The sequence below is a fragment of the Ixodes scapularis genome, unplaced genomic scaffold, assembly GCF_016920785.2.
Source record: "Ixodes scapularis isolate PalLabHiFi unplaced genomic scaffold, ASM1692078v2 PGA_scaffold41__6_contigs__length_2269736, whole genome shotgun sequence".
Classification (NCBI taxonomy): domain Eukaryota; kingdom Metazoa; phylum Arthropoda; class Arachnida; order Ixodida; family Ixodidae; genus Ixodes; species Ixodes scapularis.
Window position 1 is genome coordinate 1,287,201 of NW_024609870.1, and position 13,547 is coordinate 1,300,747.

The following is a 13,547-nucleotide window of genomic DNA, read 5'->3' on the forward strand; positions in this document are numbered from 1 at the left end:
GTTTCTCTCGTTGCTGGTGGAGAGGAGAAACTCTGTCAAGCGACAATAGTCTGCTTTTTTTTTCTTCCTCCCCCTCTCTCCTGGAGAGAAAACAATAGAGTTGAAAGTTGAAAAGAAATATTTTCTCACTCCCGCTCGGGCCGCGGGAGCGGAAGTCAGGCCGACCTACGCCATTCCCTTAAGGTCGGGAACCCACGGCCCGCTTGCCGGATGTGGCCCGCGAGGCAATATTAGGCGGCACCCGGCACGCGCTACAGAAAAGATCTCTCTCCCTTCCCCCCAACCAGGACACACACACACACGCACACACATTCACACTCCAGCACCAATGGCGCAAAAAGTGTAATCGGCTCCAAATGTAGTGCAATTTGGAACCTGTTAACTTTCAAGTGGCACGTCTCGGGGTTTGTTCATTAGTAACGTTGATCGCATTATCTATCGGCAATTCTTCTATATCCAAGTGATGTATTGGGAATCAATAAATAAGGTACGTCGTATCTACCTTAAATTTTGTCTGGAATGACGACTTGCACCATTGTACATTTCAACAGTTTTGTCGCGCACAAGGGCTTACTATGAGGATGTCCAGTACTACAGAAAAACGGCATTGGTGTTGCTGTTTTTGTTTTTTTTTGTTTTTTAGCTTTGTAAAGAAACCATTGAAGAGACTTCCTGGTCCGATTGGCTGTGCGGGTTGGCATTGTTGGCTGATATCTCACATCACTGTAATAACCGAAATTTAAGACTACAAAGGAATGAGAAGCTCTTATACACGCGAAAGTTTTCGAGCTGGAGCTCGAGGTCTCCCAACACCAAAAATCTCTATTAACCAAGAATCTATATAATTTTATTTTGCGGAGAATTTCGTAGAAGCAACGAACACACTCTTTTATAAAGAAAGTATATATAATAGTACTCTAACTTAACAGGGTCAGAGTCGGAATTCCTGTTTTTACGAAATACTCGAATGACATCCACATTTTCTGAAATTTGCTCAAGACAGGCCTCGATCAAGTTCAGAAGGACTACGAGATAAAATTTACTGATCAGGTGGTGACCAAACAGATAATAATTTGTAAGATATATATCCAGCCAACGACTTCGTTAAGTTTTACTTTGGCATTCCCGAATCAAAGCTTTCGAATCTCAAAAGCTCGTGCAGCTTCGATTGCAGGGTCCTCATATAATATGCGGGGGACACACCTTTTTCTTTAAGATGGAGACCGCAAAGACAAACATGTGTTTCCGAATGACGAATAAATGACCTAGCACGTTTAAAAACGTTTTACGGCTCTCAGTTAGTATTTTAATATGAATGTTTGCATCTTGTCAAACAAAGTTGAATAGAAAAATTCATACTAAGGGGGTCTCAAGCAATCTTAGGTTTCGTGTGCTTAAATCGAGAAAATATTTTCGCAAACTAGGTCCAAAAACAGGTACTGAGTAAGGTAAAATATGGTAAGGGTGCAGGCGAGCTGGTGAATATTAACCATGTTGAATTAACCTGAGACTGGGGTAGAAAAGAAACATCAAAACGTAGAAGAAACAGAGTGAGGATCGGCGACAATACAAGGCGCACGCGCAACTGAAACGTTATTAGATAAACATTAACTTACATACCATTTTACAAAAAAAAAAAATTCAGCCTGGCCATATTTATCCTAAAAATAAAGTTCCTTACCAGTCAAAGCATAAAGATGGCTCACTGAACTAAACAGCACACCCTTGTTTTGATGACTTAAGCTTCAGGAATTTCCTTTTTTCGCTGTGTCGCCCCAGAATAGCGGTGTCAGAAAAAAGTGCTGTGCTCACACACCGGTCGCAATGCACCGCTAAGTGCCCTGAGGGTGAAATTTTTGCACGTCACCTTAAACTTGGTCCCTCTCCGGTCTTCGATCCGACCGGCTTCGTCTCCAGTTTGTGGCTACTGGGCCCGCTGCATCCAAAGGTGGCCGACCCTCGCCTTAAAGTATTCATAAATTCATAAATAAACGCCCAACCCAAGCGGGCACCAGACTACACGGGTGACCCCAACCCTGAAATGGACGAGCCATTCTCACTGGCTGAAATCGAGGCGGCGGTATACACTCTCACCCGCAACACCACCCCGGGTCGAGACAAAATACCCAACAAGCTACTCCGAAACCTCGATCACGTAGCACTGGAAAATCTGCTAGACTATATCAACGACTGCTGGCTGGCGGGCTCCCTGCCTCCTCAGTGGAAACACGCGGACATCACTCTTATTCCAAAACCCGGCAAACCCCTGAACCCCAAGAATCTCAGGCCCATCTCCCTCACTTCCTGAGTTGGCAAGCTGTTCGAACACATGGTCCACAACCGGCTGTCGCCTCACATTGAGGACAAAGACTACTTCCCCGACACAATGTACGGCTTTCGCCCGCATCTGTCCACTCAGGACATACTGCTTCAGCTCAAGGAGGAAGTACTGGACAGCTTGAATAACCACAGCAAGCGGTCGATCTTGACCCTAGACATTAAGGGGGCATTCGACAACATTTCACACCAGGCCATCCTTCAAGGCGTCGCATCCACTAACTGTGGCGAGCGCACATACAAATACTTCGCCTCATTTCTCACCAACCGCACGGCAACAGTGGGTATCCGACACCTTCGATCCGACACGTTCACAACCATACCAAAAGGAACGCCACAAGGGTCGGTAGTGTCCCCCCTACTGTTTAACATCGCCATGAAGGACTTGCCACCCCTATTACAAGCCATCCCAAACCTACATCACGCCATCTACGCAGACGATCTAACACTCTGGGTCCCCACCGGATCAACGGGGGACCAACAAGACGCACTTCAAGCAGCCATCCAGGTGACCCAACAATACCTGCAACCCAGGGGACTTGAATGCGCCCCAGAAAAATCTGCCCTTCTAACGCTGTGCAAGAGAACATACAAGAAAAACAAAGACCCCATACCAGATCCAGAGCTCACCATTGACAACCAACCCGTCCCCAACGTCCCACACCTTCGCATCTTGGGCCTCAACATACCAAAAGATGGCTCAGGCGCCCAGACCATCCTCTTCCTGCAGCGCACACTAACTCAACTCATGCACCTCATCCGCAGAGTCTCCCATCGCCACTTTGGACTACAAGAAACCGACACTTTACGCATCATTCAAGCTATCCTTATCAGCCGAGTCACGTACGGGACACCGTACTTGGCCCTGAAATCCGCGGAGAAGGAGAAACTGAACGTTGCCATTCGCCAAACCTACAAGGCCGCCCTGGGACTACCCCCAAAGACGGCCACACGAAAACTCCTACAACTCGGCGTCCATAATACATGGGAGGAAATACAAGAAGCCCATCGAGTCTCACAATTCACCCGACTGAAACTCACATCGGTAGGAAGAGCTACGCTCTACCGGCTCGGTTACACGCCTCCTGCAGAATGCGAGCAGAAGAAACGCATCCCTCTCACCATCCGACATTCCATCAAAGTCGCACCTATTCCAAGAAACATGCATCCCATCTACAACAAGGCACGGCGAGAAGCCCGGATACGAGCCCTCAAAACCCAATACGAACACTCCCCGGATTCTTCTTTTACTCGCTACACGGATGCTTCCCCGTACCCCCAACAACCAGCCCACGTCGTGAGCGTCACCGACGCCCATTGCAAAGAACTGACGGCAGCTACAATTCTCACTACGTCTATCGAGACAGCAGAAGAGCTCGCCATTGCTTTGGCGGCCACCACTGGCAACGAATATATCACTGTACTGACCGACTCTCAAGCCGCTTGCCGCAACTTCCTACTTGGCCGCATATCACCAACGGCCCTCAAAGTTCTACAAAACGTACGTCAACTCCCAGAACTCCATATCGTCTGGACCCCCGGACACGAGTCCTTCGAGGGAAACGAAGCGGCACACGCCGCTGCCCGCGCTCATATACACCGGGCAGTTTCTCAAGAAGGCGACGACACGCAAACCCCATGCACTTTCAAACCTACTCCTCTTAAGAAATACGCGGACATCCTCGCTCATTACCGCCACGAACGACGACAGTTCCCGCCACCGCACCCCCGCCTATCCAGAGCCGAAGCGACCGCTTTTCGTCGGCTACAAACTAACTCGTATTCCCACGGCACTCTACTGCACGCCATGTACCCCACCCTATATTCTGCTACCTGCAAATTTTGCTCCCAGCCTGGCACCCTGTACCACATGGTCTGGGAGTGTCAGCAAACCCCATCCCTCGCCCCCAACCCTCACGCAACCTACGAGCAGTGGGTGGGCCAGCTGACCAGTTCCGACCTCTCAGCCCAGCGTAGCCTGGTGGAGAGAGCCCGGAAAGTCAGCGCGGACCAGGGCTTCCCGGACTAGAGGAGGCCCCCCACCGGGCGGGCGCCCAACCATCAGCGCCTGAAGCTCTATTTATTAAAAGTTTATTCCTCCTCCTCCTTCTTTAAAACATCTAAGATGTTACCACTTTGTACAAAGCAATGCACCTTGTATAAAACGTCTCGCAAAATATTCTTGAGGTGCACTTTTAGTTTACTTGGAGTATACTGGACAAAAATAAATCTGCAGGGTTGTTTTCACCAGAAATATAAACAACGCATTGCTGAAGGCTCATTCTCCGACCAAAGGTAACGCTAGAGGTTCGAACCAGATGTCACAGTTTGAGCCCGAACCGATATCTTTTTAAATAGTTATGAGTGAATTTTTTTATTATTTCAATTGAAAAATCGAGCTCTATTCCGCTAGAAACCCAAACCGGGCGAAAATGAGCCTCAATTTTTATTATAGATTTAAAAAAAGCTTTTGAGTAAGACATTGGTTCGCGCTGAAATTCTAGCATCTCGTTCGGACCTCTAGCGCTAACTTTGGGAGGAGAATGAGCGCTCAACAATGCGTAATTCATTTTTACGGTAAAAAAAAAAGAACCTGCATTTTTTATTTTTTTGGTAGGGAGGGGGGGGGGGACACTTTGTACTTTGAGTGTGTACACCTTTTGCTGCCAGACTGGGTCGACGCGCGGACCACACCGGTGAAATGCCAAGTTGAATAGAAGATTAGGGAGTTTTAGAGAAACGAGAACCGTTTTTTTTTTTTTTCGGACTAGTTAAATAAACTCGGCATCGCAGAAAGCTTGAACTCCTTAAGGATGAGACGCTGGCGGTTGGGATAGAACGCCAAAGTTTGAGAACATGACGTCGCCTAGATCAAAAGATATTTGAGAAAAACAAAATTTATCTATCAGCCGGCGTCCACCTAAGCCTAGTATCGTTAAAGCTCAAACAAGAAAAAGGATATTGTTTCCTTTCTTGCTGGCACGTTTCTTCTTTTTATTTTTTCACTGCAATAGATATTACAGGCCCCACGACGCGATTTCTTGTTTTGCCGATATTAGGCTTAGCTAAACATCGGCTCGTACAGAAATTTTGTTTTCCTCAATTATCTTTTGATCTAGGCGACGCCATGTTCTCAAACTTTCGCGTTCCATAACAACGGCTAGCATCACATTCTCACGAAGTTCGAGCTTTGTGCAATGCTTACTTGATTTAACTGAGCCGAAAAACACGTTTCTCGTTTCTCGGAAACTCCCTTAATCAACATATCTTAAAGGTATATTAAAACATACCTCCCGTGTACATTATGTTTTGTAAAAGTACAAAAGTAATATACTCTGTTTATGCCGCATTATCCGGATTATTGTCCGCACCCGGTGTATAGTCCGCAGGGGTAAAGGTTGATTAAAAACTGATTTTTCTTGGGTAGCCCGGAGAATGCTTCACACATTGTAGCTGGGACACACAAAATATCATACGCAGCACACCCTGACAAATAGCGCCTTCATTAGCTCGCAAAGAAGCTTGTATGATACAAAGGCCATTATAAACATACTCTGCGATTCACAAATGCGTCTCGTCATAATGAATGATATGGAAAAAACAAACAAATCCTTGTATTTACCGCACCGCGTAAAAGTTCACCTTTTAAACCATATATAGTTCGCGGATAACACTAAGGAAGAAAAAAAAAGGCGGGGGGGGGGGGGGGGGGGGGGGGGGGGGAAGAGGTAGCATCGGCACGGATTACTCTTAAAAACTTTCAGCCTTACCACTCTGGAGGAAAGGCTTCCAGCCTTTCCATCAGACGCCATAAACACCTTTCCGACCTCAAGTCGGCAAGCCAGAGCGGAAACCCAGGCGAACATCAGTCCACTTTCAGCTGGATTATGGAACTATAAATCCAGCTGGAATCCAGCTGGCTTGCCTCATTTCCAGTTCCACAATCCAGCTGAAAGTGGACTGATTTTCGCCTGGGAAGGCTGGAAAGGTTGCCGCCGTCGCTCATGGATGGTGGTAGCTGTCCGGAGTTTTGTGTCAACATTTGTTTGCCCAAGTACACGATACCGGGTAAACTAGCCCTGAACAACTCAGCTGTAAAAAAATCGGCCCTTGCCTTACAAGCGTGTCAAGGGAAGTGGTAACACAGACTGATGTGTTAGTGTGGAGAAACTGTGTACATGTGGGGATCAGATGGCGCGAAGCCGCCCTGTGTCGTGCAAGGTAAGCGTGTGAGCGCTCCATAGATGTCTTACTTGCGGGTGGCACCTTCTAAGAGCCTGTCGGAGTGTGAGACACAGTAGACGGAGCGTGCTGAACAGGGCAACGCGGATTGTAAGTTCGTCTGCTTATTTTATTGGGGTTGTGATGACGTCAAAACGCCGAGCTCGGATTGGCTGTGACTGAAGGATAGACCTCAAAGCAGATTGCTTTGAGGTCTACCCACTATTTTTCACTCAGAACCCATCAGAGATCGGCGATCTGACGTCACAACAACCCCTACAAAAGAAGCAGACGAACTTGCGCTCTGCAATGGAACGTGCCAGCGCCAAGCAGAGCCCTGGCGCCAGCTCGCAGCGATAGAGAACCAAACACTCAAACTGTACTTGAACCCATTGCGGCAAAGCGAGCGCCTGCTTTCTATTCTCTTGTTTTCTGCCGCTCTCTCTCTCTCTCTCGCTCTTTCTCAGGAAAAACCCGTTGAGCACTCGTTTCACGGATCAGAGCGTTGCTGTATGTCCGAGCACGTGATGTTTCTGCCCCCGCCGGGAGTTCCACTGAGGCACTCGGGGAAGAGGTCGGCTGGCAAGGTGTCCAACCAGTGAGGAAACGAGCGCTGCCTAAGCGTTCGGCTGGCAGTCGGCCTGTCCACTTCCGTTGCTGGCATCGAACCGCATACGGTTGGGTACCAGCCATAGAACACATTGTGTGGTAAAAACGCCAATGTATGAATCTTTGACGTGCCTTAAAACTACGCTAGAAGTGCCAGGTTGCACGTCTTACCTCGCACGCATTTAGTTTGATGCCCAAAACAAATCTGTTTTACTCGTTACCTAGAATCCTTCAATGTTATCGCCAAGCTTTGTTTTGGAAAATAGCACTATCCAACTTATTAAGAAGACGCGGAGACGCGATTCCTAAGCCCGCGTGTTCGATGGTAATAAGCAACTGTTTTTCTTCTGTATATCCTCATGAAAACGACGATGAGGGTGTCAGATGACGTCATGTAACGTGACGATAGTCACGCAGATGACATCACGTGAACACCCTCCGCTGAATGTAGCGGCACGTAAGTCCGCTAAATTGACGCTTCGTGCTTCGGTCACATTATACGACCATTCGATTTCCCCGCTTAATTTAGCGGAGAAGTAGCCTTGTACTGTGGCACTTTCGCGTCACACTTCCGTTACACCTTTCCGAAACGGTGAATGGGACATATTTTAGTCTACGTAAACTTCTACACACTTTGCGTCAATGCTGCGGTCGCCTTTCAAGCCCTACTCAGGCTGCTGATACACAAGCCAGTGTGCAGACACTCGGGAGTTGCTTCCTTGTATAGAGACCCTTCTGCACACATGCTCGAAGCGGGTAGGCAAACGTGCTTGAGTAGCAGAGAACAGCGTGTACGATGCATGAGCATAATTGAGTGGGGAATTCCGGCCTCGGACAAGGGTCGCAGCGTGGTCGCAGACGACGAAGCGTGGTCTCTCTCCTGCGCAGGCGCAGTGCGTCCAAGATGTGCGGCAAGAATAAGGCCTCGGCCACGTCGCTGCCCATGCCGGACACCTTCCACACCAACCCGGCGTACGAGCCGAGCGACGACGAGAGCCCCCGGTTCCACAACCTGGAGCAGCTCAACGAGGAGTCCGAGAGCCGCGTCGTGGTCGAGCCCCGCCCAGGTGCGTTCGCCGGGAGTGCTGCCCCGAGCAGGGCATCGCAGCTTGCCCCGAGTGGTTCGTTTAAGGCTCCAGGGCGGCCACCTTGTATGGCTGCAAAGCCCTTTTGAAGCAAATATAAAGCTACACATGAAAAAAGAACGCGACTAAAATGTCGAAAATGTTCTCGTCTACATTTTCATTGCTTCAAAGCGTGACAACTTTACTCTGCGTTTTCAGTATACTGAAAACGCAGAGTAAAGTTGTCACGCTTTTAATACAGGAGGAGTAAAATGAGAAACAAGTGGCACTATTTATTCACTAATTATCGAATACCCTAATAAACCAATTATTTTAAGTGGGTCATGAAATGAATATATGTCTACCTGAGCTTCATTTTTCTTATACTCATTAACCAACAGAACAAATTGATTCCCAACTATTACGGCGAAATATTACGTCTGCGTTTTTTAGAACGCGTCTAAATTTTTTTTTTCTGATGCCATTGACACACTTCGGTAGCGTGCATGAGAAACAAAACGTCATGGTGGCTATGTAAAGATGTTCAATATATATTCAACCTTATTTAACCTTGAAATGAGAATTTTAGAAAATGAGTTATTTAATCATGTTCTTGTAATACTTGTACGATACTACGTCATGCGATTGTGATACAGTTTTGGTTTCAAGCACATCTGCTGAAGAAGTCTCGAGTCATCGTCAAACCGTAGTAATTCGTAACAACTATATTTCTCATTACTTGGGGTGCTGAAGTGTGACCGTGTAGATTTAAGACTTCAATCAACGGGGGGGGGGGGTCTCGCACGTTTCTCGTCGACCTGGTGAATAAGCAGGGATTTAATTGAAACGACTCCTTAAGCCAGCTCTTCTTCCTGGCAGTTATTCCGAGGAAATGTTTGTTTATTGGATAACTAAATTCAAAAAGGAATCAACTTGCAACTAATAAGACACCAGCACTCACAGAACACACTGGAACCAACAGCATAAATGAAGTCACTTTCACTGAAGTGCTTACTACACACGCGAGAGGTTCCCGAATTTCACTTTCCTATTTCCAATTCGATGAGACATCCCTTCCTCAATATTTTTTTTTTTTTTGCTCGTATCATAATAAAAAGAATGCACCATATTTGCCGTGGTATATGCTGTAGTGGGGAAAAGCGCTGGATATTCTATTTTCATCATCCAGCTTTTTGCACGGGGAGAACAGCACAACAGCATCCGAGCGCTTCGACACCTCAGCGCCAAAAGTCTTTGTTAGAACGACTACGCGTGCCACGGTCTGAAGTTTCGGTAAAATATCCTACTGCAAATATCACTTCACCAAATAACCACAATGCGTGAAAGAGGCTTTGCCACGCGTTACGTAAACAGCGTACGCAGCGAGCTCACGAGCTGAGGGATCCAAAAACTGCGCAGTCTGTCCCAGTCTGTCCTACCCGTGACGTCACAAATGATGATGATGATAGCTAGAGAAGTGCCTTCTGTAGTCCGCGCACGCCGCCAATAGTGACCAGTTACGTGGGCTCCCGCGGGCGCCAACTACAAAATCGTTTCCCGCCGTAAAAATAGCTCTAATTGTTGTGTCGCTGTAATTTTATGTTTTGTCATCATTTTTGTTTTAATTTAAGCCGTTAAAAAAATTCCCTATACGTATGTTTTTTAAGGTAAGATTTCACAAAATAAATCAAATTTTTCGCGAACCATGACATTGAGACTTTTATTGCTGCTTTCTAATGGGAAATCACTCCTAATCACGAAAAATTCGGAATTGAGCGAAACACCTTTCAAAGAAAAACTAGAGATTTTCTTGGAACAAAAACGAGTTAGAAGTAAATTCTAGCATCCTGTGAATTTGAATATCACGAGCATTTGACCCGAGCATAGCAATAGACGTGAGAAAAACCGAAAAAACCAAGCTGTGACGTCATACCCAGAAGCTGCCTTGAGCTTCTGAGGGAAGCCATGCAGCGCTTTTGCATGCTCCGGGAAGGACTGCTCCGGCCTGTCCAAAGGCTCGATAGCAGTCAGTCCTCTAGAGCTCAGGATGCGGCGTTTAGAACCAAACCAGAATCGCTTCGAAGCACGCTGTCAACTGTGAGCCCGCAGCATGCACCTTGCATTTTCACACTTCTCCTCGTCAGAACTGAGAGAGAAACTCCATCTCTGTTGATTCGTAACTTTTATTTTCTTCTCCGGTCTTTGCGCTGTTCCGCTGGATGACAGCTCAGAATGCAAGATTTACTCCGAATATACGATTTGCCATCTGCGGATACTGCCTTGTCCGGAGAGACGGGCACAGAAATATTTTTATCGCCATGCATGACAACGGCTTCCTGAACTTCACGGACATTAGTCATACATCTTTAGTGCTTTTGAAAGATGAACCTTCAAATTTATGTCAACTTGTTCCTCGCCAGACGTACGTGTGCTCCGGCGAGAGGCACATTTCGCGCTGCTCCCAAGTTCCATAGGCCGACGATAATGATGATGATGATGATTTGCGGCTATTTCTTAGTATTGTTTGATTTGGTTGCGAGCGCCACTAAGCGTCCCGCAGCAAGTCTCTAATAGCGAATGCGATTGGCCCCGTAAGTGTGACGTCACCGCAATGACCAAACCTTTCCTAGGAGCGTTGTAATGAACGGATGCATAGGACTGGATTTCGCTCCCGAAGAACGATCGGTCAAAAATCAAACGTAAAATTTAAATGTCTAGATATAATAGATAAACGGAGCCTATATATATTGCTCACTTACCACGATGAAAGTTTTCCGAAAACCATCTGTTTCTGAAATATTTGTGACGGCAACTTTCGGTCCCCGAGACCTTTCAAGATGCCTGACTAAAGCATGCGATCTGTGACAGTTTGAATCGTTCGCAGAATGATGTGATTTTGATTTTGTATTTATCTGCAATATGGCAGGCCTAAGAAAACTAATCAGGTTTATAAAAAACGAATTGCATTTGCGTGCGATACGGGATATTGTCCGAAGAAAATCATGACGCGTATGGAGGTCTGCTAAATACACAGCGAGAACAGCGTCTGTTTAGAACATGATATCAAAGCAGCATCGCGCTCTCTTTTTGATTTTGCAGTTAACGTGCATTGTAATAGAAGAGCAACTATTTTGACTTCAACATCAAAAGTTCGAGACCCAAAACTTCTGTTTTCAGGCTCACAATTCGTTCCTTTGTAATCATAACCGAGAAAAAGTCCTATTGATTCCTCAGCTTTAAGCAAGACCTCAGGTGTGCATGACAGAAGGAACGCTTTTCCGTGCCCCTAGAAGATTCGAATTTACCCTTACCCCGAGTGTAAAAGATAGGGAGGCCAGAATGACTTTCCCTTGTCAGTATCACCCTGGCTTACTAAGTAACATTTTGGGTCGAATGCTCGAGATGCCGAGTGGAGGAGATGGAGCCGAGCGCGGCTTTGTCGACTCGGAGCCAGCTGTCACGCCGATGCATCGTCACTCGCTGCTGCCGCCGTCGACACTCGTCCTTTCTTTTGTTTCTATGCACAAGTTCGCCTATTAGATCTTTATTTTCTGTTTTACGCTTGTCGATCTGTTTCCATCTGCGACAATAGGGAGTTTTCGTAAACCGTGTTCCTCCATCCGCTAAGCTATCCTTAACGAAGAGGCCGCTACGGTTCCTGCGTGTGCCGCAAGCCTTGAATGAAGAATCCCGGATCTCGGTAGCGGGTTGCGAAAAGCGTTGCGGGACGCGGCGCGAACGATCTACGAAAACTCCTTCATATTGTCACGAATGACGAGGTGATGAAACAAAGAATAACTGAGGAATCTGAAACGTTTATTGGGGCGAACTTCTGCCCAAAACAAAAAAAAAAGGGGGGACAGAAGAAAAACTGGGCGTCGCGGGCGTCGAAGTCGGCGTAACAGCAGAATAGAAGGCTGGGGAGAGACTGACTCCGGCTTGGCACGCGGAGCACCTTTTGTAGCCGCGTGGGTTTTTGGAACATTCGGCTTAGAATGTTCGGCGCGTAGAACATTCGCAACTCGATCACACGAGAAAGTTCTTGAATTTGTAAAAACGCCAAGTAGGAAGAAGAAATAAAAAAAATATTCCGCGTTCCCTGGAACCGAACACAGATCCTCCGCGCAACGGCCAAGCACGGTAACCATTGGGCCACGTACGTGCTCGCTCAGCCACGTTCCGGGAAACAAAAAAGGAAAACAAACAAAAATAATGGCAAACTACGGAGACTTGTAAACCACAATCCTATCGAGCGTAGTATAAAACGCAATTCACAGTCTTATCGATCATAGTACAATTTGAGGCGCATGACATGGAAGACTTCCGGTCATGGAGGGTGGCGTGATGAAGTCCGTGTTCCGTCGGGCATCACCTCGTAGTTCAGGTCCCTGACTCAACGAAGTACTTTGTAGGGTTCGAACTAGCGCTTCAGGAGTTCTCGGACAGCGTCGTCGTATGGGTCGTCGTGTCGTCACGTCGACCCACACACGGTCTCCGGGCTTGAAGCGAACGTGATCGGCGAAAGTTGTACCAGGTAGCGTCGACACGTTGTTGATCATGAATTCGGAGTCTGGCAAGCTGGCGAAATTCTTCAGCTTGTCGAGTCACCACCTGGGCGTCGTGGCTCACATCGTCAGCTGGTTCGGGGCAGCATCGCGTCGAGCATGGTCGTTACTTTTCTGCCATGCACCAGCTGAAACGGTGTTACTCGTGTGGTCTCTTGCACCGCCGTATTGCAAGCAAACGTGACGTAGGGTAACACGTACCTCGTCTCAAGTCGTGTGCTCTACGTCGACATACATGGAGATCATGTCGGCGATAGTTTTGTTCAGCCGTTCTGTTAGTCCATTTGTCTGCGGATGATACGCAGTGGTTCGACGGTGCCTGGTGCTACTGAGACGAAGGATCTCTTGCGTCAGCTGAGCCATGAACGATGATCCGCGGTCTGTAAAGAGGACTTCGGGGGCGCCGTGCTGGAGGACAATGGACTCGATGAAAAACTTGGCAACTTCCGCAGCCGTACCTGATGGAAGGGCTTTCGTCTCGGCGTACCGTGTGAGATAATCGGTTGCGACAATTATCCATCTGTTTCCTTGCGTCGATGGTGGGAAAGGACCAAGTAGATCCATTCCGATCTGCTGAAATGGTGCGGTAGGGAGAGCAATCGGCTGTAGGAGACCTGCCGGCTTCATCGGCGGTTTCTTGCGTCGCTGGCACCTGCGGCACGACCGTGGCACGAACGGTCTTCGGGAGCTTGGGCCAGTAATACCTTTTACGAATTCGGGTTAGCGTACGGCTGTAACCAAGGTGTCCGGA

General features: G+C 47.5%; 1 protein-coding gene across 2 annotated transcripts in view; it reads left to right on the forward strand.

Annotated features, from left to right (window-relative positions):
* Positions 1-13,547, forward strand: part of LOC8043048 — a 130,683-nt gene that overhangs the window by 111,368 nt on the left and 5,768 nt on the right. For both annotated transcript variants that reach the window (XM_040214723.3, XM_042293065.1), the window contains exon 10: positions 8,056-8,234. In XM_040214723.3, coding sequence (XP_040070657.2) covers positions 8,056-8,234 — 179 coding nt within the window. The remainder of the gene's footprint in view (positions 1-8,055; positions 8,235-13,547) is intronic.